General features: G+C 32.9%; 1 protein-coding gene across 1 annotated transcript in view; it reads right to left on the bottom strand.

Annotated features, from left to right (window-relative positions):
• Positions 1–2,590: 2,590 nt before the first annotated feature.
• Positions 2,591–22,339, bottom strand: part of LRP1B (LDL receptor related protein 1B) — a 1,457,034-nt gene continuing 1,437,285 nt past the window's right edge. The window contains exons 87-91 of the mRNA XM_069540814.1: positions 17,268–17,344; positions 9,290–9,380; positions 7,962–8,106; positions 5,878–5,976; positions 2,591–4,430 (exon numbers count right to left, since the gene is read on the bottom strand). Coding sequence (XP_069396915.1) covers positions 4,290–4,430; positions 5,878–5,976; positions 7,962–8,106; positions 9,290–9,380; positions 17,268–17,344 — 553 coding nt within the window. The 3' untranslated portion in view covers positions 2,591–4,289. The remainder of the gene's footprint in view (positions 4,431–5,877; positions 5,977–7,961; positions 8,107–9,289; positions 9,381–17,267; positions 17,345–22,339) is intronic.

Raw genomic sequence — 22,339 nt, 5'->3', positions numbered from 1 at the left:
ATAAATTGCAGCCACTTAAGTGTAATATCTACAAGAGAAAAGTTAAACCAGAGAAGTCATTTTATTTATTTTTCTTTTTTTAGACTAGATACATGCACCTCATGGCATGAAGTATATGTCCCTGGACCTTTTGATATTAGATAACATCAAAAACTAAATGTTTTTCTGAATAAAACTGGTTCTGAATATTTTCAATTAACTTTATCTTTGCTGGACAAGTTAATTTTCTGGATATACTGAGTTAGCAATAGATTTGGTAGTAGAGTTGAAAAATAAACCATGTTTTTGCTCTTTCTATTGTTGTTTTTCTCATATTCAAAACACATGGAAAAATAATTTTTGTGCTATGTTACCCAGTAGTCATCTTCAAAAGAAGTGCTTGAGTCCCTCTTTTTTTTACAAGTTACAATTCAAGGGAACCTATTTGAACAATGACTTTAATCTACATTAAATTTAAATAAATCTTTTAATATTGAGAGAGCCATTGTTAAACAAACTGATAATAACTGGAATGGGGCAGAAGGTGAAGAAAGTGGTTAGCTATATTTTGCTCAACTCTGCAGAATTTTAATTATCGTATATTTTAATCTTTTAAGTAAAACTACATGAAAAAGTTGAATTTGTAAATAGTAGTAGTATTCATAGACAGGAATAAGATTTTGTATCTGTTGGAAGATATGGAGATGGGAGAGGATAAAGAAAAGTTAACAATTTTTTTTTTATATTTCCTTCATCACATGTATCAATTTTCCCTGTTAGGGATTTGGAAATTGTGGGCATTTTACAAATTATAGTTCATTTATAATAGCCATAAAATACATTGAGTGTTGAACTTCTTCGAGTCATCATAAAAATGGAAAGAAACATTCCTAGATGAAAACTGCAAGCTTAAATCTCAACCTTGAGATACAACAAAATAAGCATATAATCAACCACTAAACAAAATAACACATAATCATTAATAATATCAAAAAGGCCACAAATAAAACATTTGCATAAATGAAAATAGCCCAATGTATGCAAAACGGTACGTTTCTAAATGAAAATTTTCCCTTAGTAATGACTTTTTTAAACTACATAGGCACTTTACTAATACCAAGTTTCTATAACTTATGCATCATCAACATTAAAGAATTAAAATAAAAACTTAGGACTGCCATGATTTTGGTGATGAGGAGCCTTTTTTTTTTTTTTTTTTTTGACTCAGCTGATCCAGCTGAAAGTCATTTAATAGCGGTAAACAGAACACAGCCCTAGATCAGCAGTTCTTAGCAAGAGCAATATTGTTCCCCAGAAGGCATGTGGCAATGTCTGTAGGTATTCTGGTTGTTGCAACTTTGGGTGGTGCTAGTAGCGACTAATGGATAGGGGGCAGAGATCCTGCTAAGTGTCTTACTCTAAAGAGGACAACAAAGAATTACCTGGCTTAAATGTCAAAAGGCTGAAAATCTCTGCTTTGGATGGAAAGACATATGGGTAAGAAGAAGAGTTTACCAGGAAGCATTCGTTTTTTAGACAATGTGTCCCATCAAAACTTGAAGGAATATTTCAGGAAGTATTTTGGAAAGGCATTTATAAAGAATGGTCACTGTGGAGAATTATACACCTGACTTTCTAGCATTTATATGAGTTTTTGCAAAAGAAAATTGAAATAGAAACAGAGCCATAAAGTTTGATGAGTTGACAAAAAATATCTTTGTTCTCTAAACACTGAATGCAAAGTAACTGCAACTAGAAATACTATGGATTCTGATGTGGACTTGAATGAACCAGCATAGAATGGTGAAACATACTGTGAAATAAGGACCATGAGAATGTAGGTCCTTAGGATGAGCTGCATCCTGAGCTCTCCTGACTATAGTTTTCGGTGTACTAGAGAGAAAACAGGTCATTAATGCCAGACCCTGAGTGTTAGTTGTATATCATATATGTTTTGACAGATACTTATATTAATGTTAGTTGCATTGAGGTCATTCCAATCTGTGGGTTCTTCTCTTTCAAATGATAATGTCAGCTACGGTCATAAAGCTCTGATATACAAAGACTCTTTCAGATAATACAACTCAATGATAGCTCCAGTCAATCAGACCCTCCTACATTTGCATCTCTAGTCCAATACTCCAAGTAGGTACATTAATAACTATTCCATTTACAAAATAATGTCTACACAGCATCTAATGGATTCTGAGTTTTCCTTAAAGTACATTTTTTTGAGAATGGGAAAGAGCAGGAAGAACTTTGGCTTATTTCAACACAATTGTCATACTACTGTGTATATAACCTATCTTTCTTTCTATTGCAACATGGCGTCCACGATGAGCAATGTATGGCGGGGAAAAGGAAAAAGTTAAGAGATGTGTTTCTATTTCAAGAAGAGGGAAAATGCCTTCTTATTGTGATTTGAAAAATGATGCAATGAAATCAGTCCTAACCCAAGGAGTATGTTCTAAGGATACAACAAAAATTATGTTTCATGTTTACTAAAATAACTTCCTAAGAATGTTAAACTCCATAAAGAAAATAATTTTCTTTTCAAAAACTATCCAACACAAGAACTTAAATATGTAGAATTTCATTTAAATAAGCCAGTCAACAATTTTTTATAAAGTATTTAACACTTCATTGTAGAAACATAGGCAAAATGACTATTATAACCAAAATGAAAAATACTGTTCAATTTAAAAAATGTACTTAAACAAGAACCTGGAAAAGTTTATGATATGCATAACATTGTTTCAAGCAAAATTGCACTAGTATTACATAAATCAATCATTTATAAAGGCCTCAATATGGCAAAGTTTAGAAATAGGTAGTATGCATGCACATAGTACAACAAAAAGTCTCTTTATAAAACAGCTGTGTTTTTTTTTTAATGCTTGTACAAAGGGATAAAGAGCAACCACAAACATATTTCATCTGTTAATACATTATGACAGCTAAAAGTCAGTCATGTCTATCAGAGGAACAAAAAGCCCTCCATACCTTGTGAATAAATCTTTTGTGCCTTTAAAGATATTTGTATAAAAATGCTATACTTTTTTATACAACTTAAATAAATCGTATGTGTGTTTCAATTGAAATTTGAAAACAGACAAGTAAATGGGGTCCATGTGTTTTGTATAACCAGAAGAAATCAGAGTACCAGAGTAACTGGTCAGCATGTATACTCTCCCCCTTTGATTATGGGCAGATAATTGTTTTTCCATAACTTGGAAAGTCCCTTAAGAATATATTTTGGATAGGGCAAATAATAGATTAGTCATATTGTATATTGAAAATATTTACTGATTACTCTATACCATAATGGCTGCCTTGCCTCTTCCTTTTGATCTCGCGAAGAGAATGCATTCACATAATTGAAACTGTGTTATCAATTTGTGTGCTTATATAGTATTCTTTAGTGTTCTGTGTGTTAAGGGGTTGGGTTAATCTTCCACAAAATGCACGTGACTGGGAAGAAATTCCTAAGACATGAGTGCCCAATGCCCTGTTGTGCTCTAGGCTGGCTATTTACCTCAGGACTGAGGGAAAACAAAATGTCTTCTCCCATAGCAAGTGTGTTCTTTCCACTTTTGATTATAATTTTGCTATGTTCTACTACCTAAATATAACTATTGTTTATAGGGTGTATACTTTTAGTATATCACAAGAGAGTCCACTAAATTTTGGAAAATGTAGTCATATGTATTCATGCAAATTATTAATTTTATAAATTTTTAAAGGTTTTTTGTCAAAATTCTCACTTGGCAACCTAAGACTAATTTCAAAGCTGGTTATGCTGAACTTGTGAGGGCTATATGTTTTCAGCAGTCTGAATCAGTCTTAATGGGCACAAAGAAGAGAGTTGACCATTCAATCATTTTTCCATCAATTTAAACAGAAAATTAAATGATATTGTATTACAGCTTTCAGACCATATAATGAAAAAGTGCAGAGATTATATTTGTTGATTAAGTAGAACCAAAAAAGTTCATATAAAATAGATTGCTCATATTCACACTACAAAGGAATATGTTGTTTTTAATTTTAACAAATTCAAAGGTGTCTTATCAGCAGCATTGGTGTAAATTGTACTGTAGTGCAGTTCTTTTTCATAAAAATACCATACAAATGGTCAATCAGTAGTCATCAGCAAAAAATAAAACCCAGAAAACTCAGAAAACAATTGACCAGAAAAAAGATAAAGGAAGAGGTAATGCTGATCCCAAAACAAGTATAATACTGTTGGAACATACAAAAGTAATCCTTACATTTTATACATTTATACAGTATATAAAAGGTATCACTCATTATGCCACTGTCTCTCTTATCCCAATTTCTATTTTCTTTGGAAGCAGTTCTTTCCTTTCATCAACACTTCCTAAGGAGTTTCGACAGTTTTGCCCATCCATATACAATTTCGCATATATCGGATTGGAGTAATTTGTTGGCTGAAGGAGAAAAATAAATATAGTTTTATTACCTGTTTTGACCACATGAATTTGTTATTTTCTATGATGTCTATCTTTTACTGTTAACAACATTTATATGCATTTCATTTAACTTACTAAATAGTAATTATATAAATGTAATTTAAATTCTGTTTACAGGCTTTCGTCGACTTTAGCATTGCTTTAGATAAAAACATAATTGTATGTCTTTCAGTTAACTTGTGAACCTAAGGGGAGCTTTGACATAATATTGAAAGCCTGAAGAAATCTTCATGAAAGCTATATTCACTGCAACTTTATTTAAAAGTACAGAACATGAAACCAAACTGTCTTATTTCCAGTCCATGTTTTCTCCCCTTAATGCTATTGCAGTGGCAGGAAAGATGTGCTGCCATCTTTTTGCTTGGTCATCTAACTGCTTGGTGCTTATAATTTTTCAATATGAAATAAAAAAAAAAAGAAAAATGAAAGTAAACTACATTAGTTGTGTAAACTTTAAAAAATAAAGACAGTATTTTTGCTTCAAACAATCTCTATGTACTTATTATTGGAAATATTTTTGGATTCTTCTAAAGAATTGTGAAGGACACATTCATTCTAAGTTTCATAGATACTTGCATCACTTTGAGGTAGAATTGAGACATGCAGAAATGATCTCTTTCATTTGAAAAACATATACAATGTTTATTATTTTAATAGTTGCAACTTAACCTGAGGTTGTTACCTAGTTGGATTTTTTAAATTTTGTCTTTCCAAAACAGAATGTTAAATCTTAGTCATAACAAAGAAATATTATATTTTTTGAGCCATGCAAATGAGACAAACATGATAAAAAAATGAGAATGAAAAACAGTTGATGGGAGAGAGGTACAAGGGTGAGATCAATCCTAGGAATCTTGATACCTGTCTTTAATCCCTCTTCTTTCCAATATGAACCATGTAACTTTAGGCAAAGTACCTTTCTCTAGAAGCTAGTTACTTAAAAAGTTTTCAAGAATGGTTTCATACACCATTTCTAACTTCTCCATACAATGCCACATTTTGTATTATATTTTTATTTAAAAGGATATCAAATTTGTATATACTAAACAAAGCGTCTTAATAGAAAATAAACCAAGCCAAACATAAATTTAAACTATTCAGCTTAAATTTCTGGCTAGAGATTTCTGTTCTAACAATAGCAAATGCTCATGTTTACTGCTAAGGAGCTTTAACATTTTCAAATTTAGAAGAAGAGATATTCCTACTGAATAACTTGCCGAAAATAACATTTCATATATAATCTTGCATACGCAGGACACTTAAGCCCCCAATTTTAATGCTGTTTTGAAATCTTTTGTTAATTAAAAAATCATTAAAGATAAGCCCCTATCTAAGTCTAGTAATCATCTTTGATTGTGAGGAGTTCTGTGATGGAATGGGTATGGAATAATGAATTTTCTCTCACCCCAGTGGTTAGTGGTCCTTTCAAATCAGAGTTTAGGTAGCTGGGCAGCGCTGTGTGTGGAAGCTTGAAAGCACTGGTCCCTCCCCCTATATACCTGGGCTGTGTGTAAACAGAGAATTTTAGTTTCTGATCTAATATCATGGAACTGTTTTCATTGATATAAACTCATGTTAAGTCATAAAAATAACATAAGATATATTCTTCAGCCCTGGGGCATCAACATTGTGTTCATGGTAGTTTCAATAATTTATGAAATAACTATTAATATTATACCTGTGATTCACAGATCATGAATTCATGAATCATCATTCACATTCACATCATGAATATATCAAACCATTGTAACAAGTGAATACTCTATGAAAAACACTTCATCATGAAGGTTGCTTTGGTGTGGCTACCTGCTTTTTAAAATCGTCTATACCTATAAATGTATTTTCTGCAGTTACTTCTTAGGCAACAATTCATATTTACATTTCAAACATCAGGACTCAGAATCAGCCAAGGCACATTAAGTGTAATTTTGGTCAATCAGAAAATAAGTAAATATATATTTACTGAATGTTATTTGCTAAATACATTAAAAATATATTTGAGGGGCACTGAAGCACAGCTTTATCTTCTTAGAGTAAATATTTAAAAAATTAAATGGAATATTAAAAAGCTAGCCCCTTTAAGTATGCAAAATAGGCTTAGCTCTATCACTAGAAATAAAATGATGGGGAAAATGAGAACTCTCCCGCTCATAAAAAGTGTATAAGGTATATCCTCATCAGTTCATATTATATTTACAGACACTATATTTTATTCCTAAGAAAAATTCATAGAATATGAGAAGTCTATTATTTAAGATGTCTTTCTCCTTTATAAATTATCAAACAACATGCACAGTATGTTTAGTTTTTCAATTTCGAGTACAAAACACTGAAACTTAGGTTGCCAGGGTTTATTTCACAAACAATTTCAAGTGTAGGAGTTAGTAACTGAATTAATAATTTAGAGTAACTAAAAAATTATTTCTAATGAGGAAAAAAGTATACAATATCTTCTGATAGGGTAAAAACTTATCTATGCAATAATGATTGATTTCTTTTCATAGAAATGAATACTTCTTCAGTTTCAGACCACCAATTTTAGGCTTAGAAAGTCTGGCCGTGGATTCAGAACTAGATTGAATATATGGGGACCTATTCAGTTTCTTTGGGAACAGCTGTTGCTATGAGTGCAAAGCCACGTGATCGTTGCGATTATTTAATATAATGGTGCATTTTGGACAAAATACCTTTAATATATCAGAATATAAATAACCATTTAATGAATGAACAAATAAGCTAAGAAAAATCATACCATACTAGCAAATTGATGCTCTTAATTCATTAATTCAATTGATGCTCTTAAAATATTCTATAATTATCATGCAAAATATTCCGATTATACAGTGAAGGGAATCTTTGCAAGTTTATCTAGATAGTTGTATCATTTATCTATTTCTTATGAAAGCTTCCAGACTGAGCATTCAGTAATATGAACTAATAGAAACTAAAAAAAGACTGTGGATTTTTAGGCTATATATATCAATGGTATGTCTCAAATCAATAAGAAGGATATTATAGTAGGTAGAAAAATATTGTTTAAAAGTGATTTGATCACAAACAAATCCAAGCACACAGCTTAGTGGACTCTTCAATAAAACATTATTGGAAATAAAGTACTTATTTTGGCAATGAAATACTGTACTCTTTTTGTTATTAAAAATAAATCAGTAATTTTACACTAGGCTGTATATTTACATGTGCCAGCACCTCAACACATTTGAATAAGATATTATTTAAAATAAGCTATGTTTATAAACTAAGCAAATAAATAAATATTATTTTCCAAAACATGTTACATTAACTTCGTGCTTCAGGTGAATGCAGTCCACAATTTTATTTTTTCTTTAGAAGAGCCTATAAAATTCAATGCATCCTAAAGTTCTTTAATCTAACTTCAGATAAAAGAAATAATGATGAAATTCAGAACCATTTTATGGAGAAATGACTCAAGAATGTTAGTGCTCACAGTGTACCATCTGAAAACTTTACCTTTGCTGGATCCACCATAAAGCCAGGATCTAAAAGACCTCCATCGCTGTGATCATGATCCACCTCATACATGTTGTAAGATGGATTGCCGATTTCTACATTTATTCCTCCATTGATAATAGGTTGTCTTCTTATAGTTTTCGTCCTAGAATAAGTGAACATTGTGTGAGTTATCTAAATATCACAATGTGGTGCATGAAACTGTCATATTTGTAGATTTAATGACATTTTAATGTAACTGATGGAACATTCTTAAATAAAATACACTGAAAATAAATGACATTTATTGATTCACAGAGGAACAAAAACTCTGAATGTAATACATTATTTTCCCAAATTATTTAGATTTAACAATAAAAAATGCACTTGGAACATATTCCTTGTAAATAGCTAATACCACATTAGTTGAAACTGAATATTCACTAATCAATTGCCCTTTAAAATTCTACTTTCTCCCTTTCGTTCCTGAAAAACGTCTATAAAAAGTGATAAACTTTCAATCCTCAAGTCATGTGGCTAAAATCCTCTTTTACATAATTCAAAAACGGACTCGTGGGGCTTCCCTGGTGGCACAGTGGTTGAGAGTCCGCCTGCCGATGCAGGGGAAAACGGGTTCGTGCCCCGGTCCGGGAAGATCCCACATGCCGCGGAGCGGCTGGGCCCGTGAGCCATGGCCGCTGAGCCTGCGCATCCGGGGCCTGTGCTCCGCAAAGGGGGAGGCCACAACAGTGAGAGGCCCGTGTACCGCAAAAAACAAACAAACAAACCAAACCAAACCAAAACAAAAAAAAAACGGACTCACAAACTCTAGCTTCCAGATAATAACCCCACAGACAACTCACTCCTTATAGATCTTTTACCTGCATATTCAAATAAGTTGAAATAATGACACTTCCAGTAATATATAAAATCAACAAATATGTAATCTGTGAATAAAACGCACAATTTGTGACATACAATACATAGTCATTATCATTTTATTGACATTACTAATCTTACACATTAATATTATAAAATGCTCTTTAGAGACGCTTGCTATTTCAAGGAAAAACTACCACAAATGTAAAATTCTATTGAATGTTTAATAACTCCCTTGTTATTTTTGTTGGAATATGCAAGTGCAGCCATTCCATCAATATAACATAAGGGAAAGGTTGTCTAAATTATAATCACTTAAAATGAAGTGGAGGGATAAAATGGTTCAAAAAACATAGAATTCAGCAGTTGGAATATGTAAATCATACTTTAAGAAATTTTCTTAAAAAAAATCAGTTTCTGTAACTATTTGTGTAATTTATTTACTGTTGGTCTAGAACCTTGCATCTTACCTTCGTTTTCTTTTACAAAGCACTAAACCAATTACCAAGGTGGTTATCAAAGTCACCAAGAGGACGAGAGGCACAATGATGGCTATGCTTCCTGAAAAAGAAATGAATGAATAGATGAACACATAAATAAAATGAAGACAAGATTGATATAACTGAACACTTTATTACACCAAATCATTTGACAACTGACATAATAAAAATAAAGCTTAGGTCAAATGTCTATATTCCTAGTTCATAACTACATTACTGGAAAATCACTTTCTTATTAAATACTTGATCTGCTGGAAATGTTTCTTCAGATATCTTTCCTTTATATGTTACCATTAAATACCTTGAGGTTAGAAATACTGACTTCTTTGTCAATCTGACTCTGATTCTCACCAGACACATTTATTTGCAATGACATAAGTAAAGAAACTGTGACTGAACACACATTTCCACAATTTCCCTCGCCATATTTCCACCCTTAGTTTTTTTCCTTCAGCTATAAATACTCCCTGGCCATGAGTACATGTGGCAAGTTAGATGGCAGTCTGGTAAAACAAAAGGGGTAACAGTTTTGGATTTGGATGGACATAGGCCTAAATATCAGTTTCACCACCTACCTGAAGTGAGACCTTGGAAAAGTTATTTAAAATTTGAGGCTCATGCTCTTTACCTGTTAAAATAGAGACATGAAGACCTACCACATAGGGCTCTTAGCTTGATTCAACAAAATAGGGGGACAAAGTGGATTCTCTTTCTCAAATTCCAGCTCCAGAATATTTTCAGCAAACCACATTTAAGTGTTGGGCTTATGTTGTAAATGTCCACTTTCCCTCTTTATAAGAATGATCTAGGTTGTATCACTCATCTTCAAAATGGAATAACAGATCTATGGAATAGATTTTCAAAAGTGGTCATAGAAAGTGGATCTTAGTTTTTATGCAGCTGAGCATAGGGGAGAAGTAAAACTGAGGAGAAACTCTGCCCTGCTCTCCATTTCTAGGTTGGCAATAAGAGCAATCTTTTTTTTCTAAAGAAGAAGGAGACGATACCCTTTTACTGATGATGCGATCCACAGTAAGATACACCTAGGGTCATATGTCACTTATGCAGGAAGAAAACCGAATGCAAGCGTTGCCTAATAACAGGAGAGTATTAAGAAGCTCTATCAAGTACCTAAAGCTCATGTTTCCAACAGACAAATATCTAGTGCCCATAAGACAAGTCTTTGTCTATTTGGAAGAAGTATCTCATTGATTCTGTCAAGTCAGCTTAATCATTGGCTAAACTGAGAAACACAGCAACACCCAAACTAATTGAAATTTAATGTGAGGATCTTGAATGGTTCAGGAATGAAACGTTAATAGTTATTAAATATATGAATTTTTCTCTGCATATACATGTACATGTAAAATACTGTGGTAGAAATTAATGGTAATATTAAGCATGATAAGCAGCTGCCTAGGGAATTTAAAATAGAAATATAGATCAGTTTTAACAGCTCTAGCCACAGATATCTGTGTGAGGTAGTACGTATTGCAGATCATTTACCAAAATACCAAAAAGTCTTTATTAAGGAAATGTCATATATAAGATAATCTTTCAATTTGGAACTTCAAAAATAACTTGACTAAAATGACCAAATAACTCTCTTCCATGCAAGAAAAAATATGGTTTGCCTTCTTTAGTCAGTTTCTGAAATGTAAACCTCATTTTATTTTTTTCATGCTGTTACCAGCACTATATGATTTAGTGAGTTTGATATTACATTACCTCCTTGGTTTTGGGAAAGTGAACTTTATATGAATGTGTAATTTATTAATAATTAATGTAAGTGGAGAATCTGGCACCTTGGATAGTAATTAACATTTGTTCACAAATTTTAAATACCAGTGAACAGCTTGATTTCTTCATAAACTGACTTCAACTGATTGATCACAACTTTATAAATATCCTCACTTCATCATTTATATTTTTTTCTGCTAAAATTTGTGGTAAATATGTAGGTTTAAAATATATATCAATACTAGCTTTAAGGTATATAAAGTTACTTTCCCCTCAAAGCAATTATAAATTATTTAGAATATTAGATTTTATTTGTTCTACATAGTTTCTTTTATTCTTATTAGGTAGAAATGCTGTTAATTATGCATGCTAGAAAACAAAGAACTTTGTTTTTCTTTTTCCCATGACAGATGGCAGTTCCAATCCCTCACATTACAGCCCTCTGTTTAAGAGCCTAGCATTCTTATAAGTTTATATAAGCTATCAAGGTAACTGCGATAATGCTCAGTATAGCCAATAAATAATAAAGGGTGGCAATTTGGCAAGTTTTTCTTTATTTTTTGTAAATTAGTTTATATTCATAGAAACAACTAGCAAATATATATATTATTAGAATATAGTATAGATATTTATCAAAATAAGTATTTTTTCCAAGCAGTATATACGGCAGTAAATATCACATTGTAACATATAACAATCAAGATCTATTGTAGGTGATATTTTTGATAGTATATTTTTGGTGGATTGTCCTAAACAGATTAAAAAAAAAAAAAGCACACTCTGAACTTGTTATTGGGTGGAGGGGAAATCTCAACAAACTTCTCACAGAAAATAGAGCCAGTCTTTCTTTGCCACATTGTACTGTAGCCTCATTATATAATGCTTTTCCATTTGAAAGAAGAACTGTCTTATCAAATTGTTACGTTGAGGAGACCCCTTCAATGGGAGAGGCAGTACAGCATCACAGTTGATATAATAGATTCTGGAGCCAGCCTACCTCAAATTTGAACCTCAAAGGTCAAATCTCAGCTTACTAGCAACATGCGCTTGGGCAAATTTATATTCTTTGAGTTTACACATTTATAAAATGAGTGTTATCATTAATATATACCTCATAGTAATGTAAATAGAATTGTGTCTATTACACAGAAAGTGCTAATACATGTTTATTAACTAATTCAAAATACATATTGCCATATGACTCTGTGTATGCCTCTATGTATGCACTTTTCACCATATGTTGTAGAGATCAGTTTATTTGTAACTTGAGGGCATAAGCTATCTTTGTTTTGCAGATAGCACAGTGCCTAGGATATCATAGGGACTATACATTCAGTTCTCATTTAGCAGATATATTTTAAGTGTTGCTATACTCCGCACACTCAACATTTACTCTACTTTGCACTGGGGATAGAAACGTCCCTCCTCTCATCTTGTTTGACGTATATTAGAAGATGACAAACACATGGGTTTATTTAGCACAGTGATAAGCACCACCCTAGTGAAAGTATGTATTGCTCTGAAAACATAGAGGAGTAGTATCCGGCTAGATCTGGGATAGAGGAGGACGACTGGTGTGCCTTTGAGACCTGAGGGATGAGTTCCATGAAAGAGAATGCAGGTTGAGAGGAGGAGGAGATATTGAATTAACCTAGGGAGAGAAATATGAAAACCTGGAGGAGAAAAGATCAAGGAACAGCAGTCTGAATGGAGAGTAGAGCAGAGGGTGGTAGAAGGAGATGTGGCTATAGAGGAAAGCAAAGGGGATGTTAGGAAGGGCTGTGTAAGCTACATAAATGAGCCGGGAATTTATGCTATTAAAAAACAGGATGATGTTGAAGGAAATTTAGGAAGTCATATCTATGGACTATATTGTCTAACTTAACTTAAAAAAGGAGGAAGGTTAAGAGTGACACTTAAGTGTTGCTTGGATAACCAGGTAGATTTTGCAGCTATGTGTATAGACAGGAAGGCAAAACAAGGTGTATAAAAATGGCTGGTTGAGTGGGAGAAGGGGATGAGATCATTTGGGGAAACACGGAACTTCAGATTCCTGTAGTATAGAGATATAGATATACAGATATAGACAGAGATGACATCAATATGGATACAGCAGTTGTGCAGTGGGATATGTGTCTCAGCCTCAGAAGAGAAACCAGGATTGAGGATAGAAATTTGGGAGTAATTAACGAAGAGTTGAAAACCGAGATCAAGGAATTATGGATTACCAAGGAGAATATATGTAGTGTGGGGAAACCAGCAGAGTTTACTATCATGAAAGTTAAAGAAAGAATTTTTTATTTATCGAAGTTATAGTAGAAAAATATAAGCATAAATTATATCATTACAATTGACCTCTTTTGACTTGCTGCTATATATTCTGCTCTTAAGTTTATGTTTACATATATGTATAAATGTGTGTGTCTCTATATATAGTGATTTGGATGATGTTTCTTAAGCATTTTGATAAACTGTTATTTTAAAAATCATAAAGAACATATCATGTTCCAAACTTAGCAAAGATTATCCTTCCAGTGATCTTTGAGAGGCTGCTTATCATCCTGGTCATGTATAATCATCCTCACTTTGTACCACTCTCACTCTTGTCCCCTTGGTGTCAGTACACTGATTTTCTTTCAATCCCTTGAACATGTTTAGCTTTTTCCTACTCTAGCGTTCTTGTATCTGCTGTTTCTTTTGTTTGAAATACACTTAGCGTCTCCTCCCCTTTTTAATCATTCAAGTCTGAGCTTAAGTATCACCATCTCAGAGAAATCACTCCTGACCTCAGTTCTCCCCTAACATTCTCTATTTCTGTGTCTTTTTTACTTCCTTCACAGATCCAATCAAGACTCATAATTATTTTTTACGTGTTTACTTATTTGCTTGCTTTCTTGTTTAACTATTTTTTTTATCCCTCTGGCACCTCAGTTTCATGAGAAGAGGCACTGACTATTTTTTTTTTTTTTTTTTTGCTGTACACGGGCCTCTCACTGTTGTGGCCTCTCCCGTTGTGGAGCACAGGCTCCGGATGCGCAGGCTCAGCGGCCATGGCTCACAGGCCCAGCTGCTCTGTGGCATGTGGGATCCTCCCGGACCGGGGCACGAACCCGTGTCCCCTGCAACGGCAGGCGGACTCTCAACCACTGTGCCACCAGGGAAGCCCTGACTATCTTATTCACTGATTCATCCCTGGGATCTAGACATTACTTGACACTTAGTAGAGGCTCAATAAATACTTGCTTTTGGATAATTAGGACAGAGGCATTATTTTGTTGCATTTTTCTCTATATATTTGCAATTTATAGTTATATTTATAATTCCTTGGTATAACATAATTTTTTTTCTGTTTTAAAACATGACAGTATAAAAGACATGAGGATAAAGTAGGAAAACAGAAGATATGAATAACCCCCTAACAGATGTCACATTTCTGTTGTCACTACAGTAAAATACAGCATCATTACATTACTGTCCCACAAATGCTGAGTATATTTTTATCCTCCTTAAATTTAGCAGATATGAATAGCATAATCCAAACACTGAGCATCCACTCCCTTAAAACTTCAGGTAAATCTAAAACAGGAGTATAAAATAAATATTTCATCATGCTTAGTTTAAAACTCTTCCAAATAACTTCAGAAAAGTTTCTGCTTTTTCAAGTGGAAACTAAGCAGAAAGTTCTAGAATAATAGATCCACTTAATTCCACAGGCAGGCTGATCTTTAGATACTTTAAACCGCAAGGGGCAGAGAACATCAGTATGACTACTCAGAGATGATTAAGAAAGCCGCTCATCAATTAGAAAGGTAAATCTCGTGCCAGTTGATAGCAGTTAGGCTGAGAGAGGCAGTATATTCCTGATTGCGCCAAGGTCCAATGATTATGGAATGCTTCACTGTAAGTGGAAATGCAGATTTGAAAACACATTCCTAAAGTATCCATCTTTCTTATTGAACAGATTACTTTTGCCCAAGTTCGGGGAACATTTGACAACCATTCAAAACCACTGGAGTTTACCTGAGAAAATAAAAATAGCCCTCCTACCTTAGGAAGGATCAGTTTAACTACCTTTTCTCTCCTTTCAGAGTTACTGAGGCAAGTTTCTCTAAGCGCAAATGTCTGATAAGTACCTTTTAACATAGTCATTATGTGGTCAACTTTGCTCAAATCTGAGATAATTTGACATTTGCATAGCTAATAGCCCTTTCAATGTGCATTGATACTTCCATTAAATGTAATGACTTTAAATCAGTGATGGAAGAAAGAGCATCAGAATCTTTGGAAAAAGGGTTACAACTACTTGCAACTCCTCCTTCCATGTGATAGTTCCTATTTTAGAACTGTTGCATGTAATTAGAGGCATTTTTCTTATAAGGGAGCTTGTTGCCAATGCAAATGGTTGGCAACATCACCTTTCAATAAATACATCTGGCACACCCCTCCTCAAAATCATCTTCCAAACACGAAATTTTCCCTTGTAGATGGACCTTATATATAAATTGAAAATTCAATTGACATTCTACTCTGTTTCCTTCTTTCAGAAAATTTTATCAATATTTAAAATTGTTTTGATTCTCTAAAAGACTAAGTTTTTAATTTATCTTAGATAATTGAGAAGTTATCATCAAAGAAAGCCTAAAGTACCATGACTTCATTAATTCTCAACTTATTACTTCAGTATGTTCTACAGGTTGGTAACTCAAATGCATTTTTTCATTACAAAAATGCTCTTAATGATGGTTGAGTCTTATAACTGGTTCACAAAAAATCATATAAATTAGTATTCCTCCAGAATTGTTAGTACTAATGTCAGTATGATCCTGGAAGAGAGAGAAGAGAGTATTTTTTTTTCTTTTGCTCTTCTTCTGCAATATCAAGTTAGGCAAGGTATATTTTCCCACATCTCCTATATTTTATGAATCAATTCCTCAAATCCTAGTGCCCTATTCCTACAACTACGTGTCCATAGTTTTGTTACAGTATTCTCCCTTCCCTTCCTAAAGACAACACACAAATTCTAAGGTAACACCATATGCTCCATGACCAGAATCACGTATCTCACTTTTCCAAATGCAAAGACTCATTTCTAAGGTTATTTATTCTATATCTATTTGCCATTTTTCAGAGATGGTCATCCTTACTAGCCCAAGTTAATCTCTAAATGGTGGAACTTTAAACAATGTCACTTGAAGGATTTCAAGCAATGATAAATTATTTGGGGACAGGCACAACAAACAAGTAGATCAGCAAACACTGGGAGCCTATGTCTAAGGTACAAAAATCATATACTTTTGATTTTGATAATGTCTTTCTTTTTTCACAAATTCCATAGTATATTTTTTGTTTGTTTCCATGTATGCTCTCTCACCAGCAGTGAAAGACTAGAGAAAAATTGCTAAGTAAGCATTCATAAATCAGAGGTATTACTTTTTCTCTTCAAGAATATATTTACCCACTTGATAGTTATTCCAGATTTCTCAAAAATTTTCCACTCATTAGCGATAGTATGTGTGAGTTGGGAAACTTTATGTAAGACTTTTGTTGTGAAAATCTTTATGAAATCATTTAAAATTGTTGGAACACACACACATAGACACAAAATATTGATGTAGATAAAATTTCATATCAGGGACCTGTCCTAAGACTACAGCTACACACACAAAAAAACTTGTAAAATGTTGCTACATTTTAACATACTTCAAAACCAGTACTTTAAAGATAAGGAAGCAATGAATCAACTATGCTCCTTATTAAAAATTGCTTGTTAACATACTTCATCACTTTGAGACTAATCAAGTTTGTTTTTCCACAACACACTGAATGCACTTCAAGAAAAATACTCTAATTAAAACATGAAATTACTTTTCTTCCCCAAGCATTCTCACATCCATTGTGATATTTGCAGACTTTGCAGCTGACGCACATTTCCGAAGAAAAGCTTAAGCTAGGTTTACAGATGTGTGTTCTGAAAACTGCCAAAGTTTGAGATGAACCCTCACAGCCTAAAAGCGCACATAACGCTGGATCCTGTCACCAGGTGAGAGCTCAGTGTTTCTTCTTTCAAAAAACATATGGATTGCAGATCTCTTGCAAAATTCCATAAAGGAGATTTTCCAAGACTCAATTCCCACAATAATGGTATAAAAAGAAAACAATGCTTTCTATACTATGTGGAACACCCAAGATATTAATCTGAGAAACTTACTTGTGCTGATATGATCAGATTTGCTGCTCTTTGGGGCCGGCCTCTCACACTGTGTGCCTGACCAGTTGGTGGAACATCTAGAAAGATAAAAACAAACAAAAAAATCAGTGAGTAACAAAACCCACAAGTCCGCTAACGTAGTAACTTTAACCAAATGAAATGAAGGGAGAGCCTACTATCACAGATTCATGAATTTTAGATAGAGATTTCTGCTAATTTCCTGCATATTGTCAGTATGCTGAGGGTAACTTCAATTGGACTTCACTTGTTAAAATACTTTTTAAAATTTAAAGTCATTTTTCTTTATTCTATGTTAAACTTAAAATTGGCATATTTTATAACAAAACTGAAATTTTAATTAAGAATTGAGATTAATTTGAGACGTACTGAAAATTATGCCACTATAAAAATTGAGTTTGCCTGTCAAGCAAATCCTTCTTTACTAAGTTTCTGTGATTTATTTTTTCTGGTTCTAAATTCAGAGTGGAACTAACAACCAAACAGCAAATGGTCATATGTCTCATAGTTCAAACTGCACAATTTTTACTCTTTTAATCAGAGACAGGGAAATATAGTGCTTTCCCATTTAAGATCATGCTTCTATTCCCATGAAATCAAGACAATATGCCCAAGTTTTCATTCAGAGAAGTTGTCTTTCCCATATAGGAACCATGACATTATGATGGGAAGTCTTGCAGAGGATTAAAATAATAGATTTGATTAAAATCCTTCATTTAAACATAAATCACAACCATATAATTAGCTGATTGTATCAAAATAAATGCTGGAATGGTTTTAGCTATGTTTGAACAATGTCTGCTGGCTAACACAAGATGCCTCCATGCATCTGTCAGAGGAAATCCATAGAGAAACAATTTAATTGGCTTCAGTTCTTATTTAAAATGACTGTCAAATACCACCACATCACAAGTAGTTGTACACAGTAAAAGAACCGCTTCCAGAACTATTCCAAGTAGATATCTTTGGGCATGGTGGCCAAACTAAATAACTGCCATGGGTGGGTCTCTTCCAATTCTGTCATAGCCAATTCAAGTAGCTGAAGCTGTTTGGGAACTAGGCTTCTATGATGCCATGTGAATTATTTGTGGTATTTGTGAAGACAGTATCGGGTGTCCTAACACAGGGCAAAATCTCATAAAATCATCATATTGACAAACTCAAGTTACAAAAAGAAAAATTTGTTTCATAAAAGCATACATTAACTTCAGAATAATGGACAGCAACGTTACCATTCAAGAATATAGTTATTTGATTAATAATGATATTATAAAACTATGAGTATGGATCATGATTTCAATGAAAATTAATATCATTATATTATTATTAAGTCATCACTCATGCATTATCCTGATTTTTTATTTAGATCCTTTATAAAAAGCTTACATATATATTTTCTATACATCACATTTATTATATACCATACTACAAGTAAATCATTAAAATAGGTAAATAAATTTTAAGGCCAGGTCTATGACGCTGTCTGTATTACTGAAGTGAGGTAATGAAATGAGCATATTTCAAATAATTATAATAAAGTGAACAACCAATAAAATCATTGATTTAAAAAAAATCTGTTTTCTCCCTTAGTTGTGGTTTTGCAGTTGAATGTTCTAGAAAATTGTTCCAGTTCTTCAGTTCCTAATTCTTGACACAGTCCAAAGATAATTCAAAATAAGATGTTTAGGCAAATTTTGCAAACATCATTAGAATGAATCCTAATCATTGCAAAAGTCTTTTTGTTCTTTGTAGCTTTACATTTGTCAAATCTTTCTAATTGACCACTGAGGATATTTTACATGCTCCAGTGAAAAAAATAATACTGATTGCTTGGTAATTTTATTATATAACCGATGTGTACAAAGCTATTTTAAAATTAAAATATCAAAATTTGCTCTTTACATTACCTCCTTTGAAAAAACAACAGTAACAACAGCAACCTAAATCAGGTTCATGTTAAGCAAGAGAAATGATCTGAGATATATTTTGTTGTGTTAATAGAGATAAGAACCTCTGGGGCTCATCGTAACACTGAGATGCTTAGAAGTCAGAAAATGGAATTGCTCAGGAATTGGAGGAATAAATGCTAATTGATAAGATGTTCTGATATGAGCATAATGTGTTTTAAGTATTTTAGGAAGTTATTAAAAATATGCCTTTAGAACTCCAGAAGGGCAGAGAGAGATTTTTAAACAAAGAAGATCAGGATACTGTGATTTTTATTCCAAACTCTGAAATTATTTAAGTAGGACAGGTGGTATTTATTAACAGTATTGAGTAATTTTCTGTTTTATCCATAGCTTGGAACCCAGTACTTATATTAGATAAAATATATCACTTGCTAGTGGTCGTGATGCTCCTCTCTTTTGCATTGTGGAAGCACACTTAACTTCTTAGCTTTCAGGGAATATTTTGTTTATAATATTTGTTTATTATCATCTTTAATCTGTACTGTTGCAATCTACTGCTCCCTGCTATTCATCCCTGGACAATTATCTTTGAGTTAGTCGTGCATGGTCCTCCCAAGAAATCTTATTTTTTTTCTTACCATCACAAATATCTGTATATCCTTCCTTTTAAATTTATTCTACAGTTATTTCCCCCACTGTGCTTTATCCTAGGACAATGAAAATCAGCTTCTTTTTCTTATGTGTTTGATCACTGTACCACTCTGAATTATTTAACTTTTTAAGCACTTTTATGAATTTTGGATTCATGAAAGTATTGTTGGATCATGGATAGATAGGTAGACAGAAAGATAGATTCTTATTTATTCAAACAATTGTTTATCCTTCTCTTTTCACATTATCGTACGAAGATATTTGCTTCAAAAGCAGTCTTTTTGATTTCTCCCCTTCTCTCCAAGGCCAGTGACATTGAAAAGAAAGGTTGTTTATCGTTACATTGTTTTCCTAATCTTATTCTTCCCTTTATGTTCTAGGTTAGACTAATGATTATCAAACTGAAAAATGTGTTAAAGTTGAAATTCTGGAGGCCCATATACCAGAGATTTTCATTAAGCAGCCTGGAGCTGTGGCCAGAAATCTGCATTTTAACAAAGTGAGCCTGATGCAAATACTTCACAAATCACACTTCAAGAGATATTTGAGATAAATTATTATGTTCCCACAGATTTTGTTCTTATACCAAATATTGTTCAATCATTTAAAAAAATTTAGGATAGGAATAATAGTATGCATGTCCAGCAAGACTGTTCAAAAGGTTAAATGACAGTGGTAGAGGTTCTTAATATAGTATCTGAAAGTAACTGAGTGGATTTTTGTTTGGGGTAACTAATTCTCATCTGAATGTTACTATATGAAATGCTTGGATAGTTAACTTATTGTGTTCTTTAACAGTGTGTGCAATTATTGTATAGTTACAATATTCTATACTTCAATTGTAATTTTCTGTAACGGGGGAGTAACTTTGTGTAAAGGCAATAGTGTAGCATATATTACTAGGAAGCACAGTAAATATTTTTGGACTATCAAAATAAGTTTAGCATATATAAGGGAATAAATATATAATCTTTAAAAAGAAACAGTTTTTACAATACAAGCATAAATATAAGACATATAATTAAACTGTCCAAAACAATGAGAACTCTGAAGTAGCAGAGAGATTTTACAAAAGGAATTGAAATCAGATATAAAATACTGAAAGTGTATTAAAATCTTAGGTATTGTCTTTCACTGTAATAATGATCAACTTACGTGGACTACTCATGTCATTTTGTGGAAATGTCGTCTAGAGTCACTTGCTTCGGGAGGACTTCAAAATAAAATAATGAGATTAATATCTGCTTCCTCTTTTCATCAAATTTAAAGGTCATGGAACCCTTCTGACCAAAGTGGAATTCAAAGGTAAACCTGAAAGCAATTTGAAATTGAATTTCTCCTCTTACATGCTAGGCTGCCGTTATTAACTATGATGATGGAGAAATTCAGAATGAAAAATCTTTTAATATACCCTTTTCTTTCTACACACAGGGGAAAAAAAATATGGCACAAGGGATTAAAGGAGCCTTAGAAAACTTGTGCAGAGTGCCATGCATGTTTCAGTGCTCCAAAAAGCTCATTCAATAAAAATAAAAATATGACTACATTTTGTGCATCAGATTTATAAAACAGTATTTTCATACAGTGATGAAAATTCAAACATTAAAAGTCAGTGGCAAATTTTTTTTTTCTGATTAATTCTGAAAATTTCACTCTTTTGGTGGAAGAACATGACTACATTTGCATGGCATTCTTAACTTTAAAGCTTTACACCCTATGTAGCTCCCAGCACTTTTTTGCCCCCCTCTTCTTGCAGACTGCTGTATTGCAAAATGCAAAAAGTTTTATTGCATTTGGAAAGGATATTTATATATTAATTCACCAGTTTGTTAACTTGACTTTGAAACATTTTTTCATCTGTTATTGTTTCCCAATTTTCTGAGATAAAATTATTTCCTATATACATAAAGATTTATAATTTTTTAACATGCTTCAAAAATTTTCTATCCTACCTTTGATATAAAATTTTGCATAAAGTTCAATTAACATTTGCTCAACTTTGTGCCAGGTCCTAGGATAAGTGTTTTCATATGAAAAATATTCTTATTCAGCTTCTATAATAACCCATGAGTTGGAATTATTCATCTTATGAAATGGAGAAGTGTGTGTTCAAATGATTTTCCTGAAAAATCATAGCTAATAAGAGGTAGAAATAAAATGTGGAGTTATTATGATCCTTCTAATTCAATGCAGTAGTAGGAAAAATGCTTTTCCTTACTCCCTCATGCCCAAGAGAGTACAGTCACTTAAGAAGAAAGTAGAAATATTATCTGAACAAAGGAAAATCAGTGCATTTTCTGAGTAGCAAAATTGTTAAAATTACCACACCGGCTCAGACCTGTGGTCAGTAATGCCTGATATTCTGTCTCTGGCAGTGACAGTGAGGGACATGTTATAGAAGGGTGTTAATATCCTTCTTGATACCAACTTCACATTTTTGTGTGGATTCCAAAATACTGTAGATGTGTTTAAAACACCTTTAAAGATCCAAGA

Source organism: Delphinus delphis, chromosome 7 (assembly GCF_949987515.2).
Source record: "Delphinus delphis chromosome 7, mDelDel1.2, whole genome shotgun sequence".
Lineage (NCBI taxonomy): Eukaryota > Metazoa > Chordata > Mammalia > Artiodactyla > Delphinidae > Delphinus > Delphinus delphis.
Note: the sequence above shows the minus strand (reverse complement) of the source record. Positions and strands in the feature narration are given on the sequence as shown.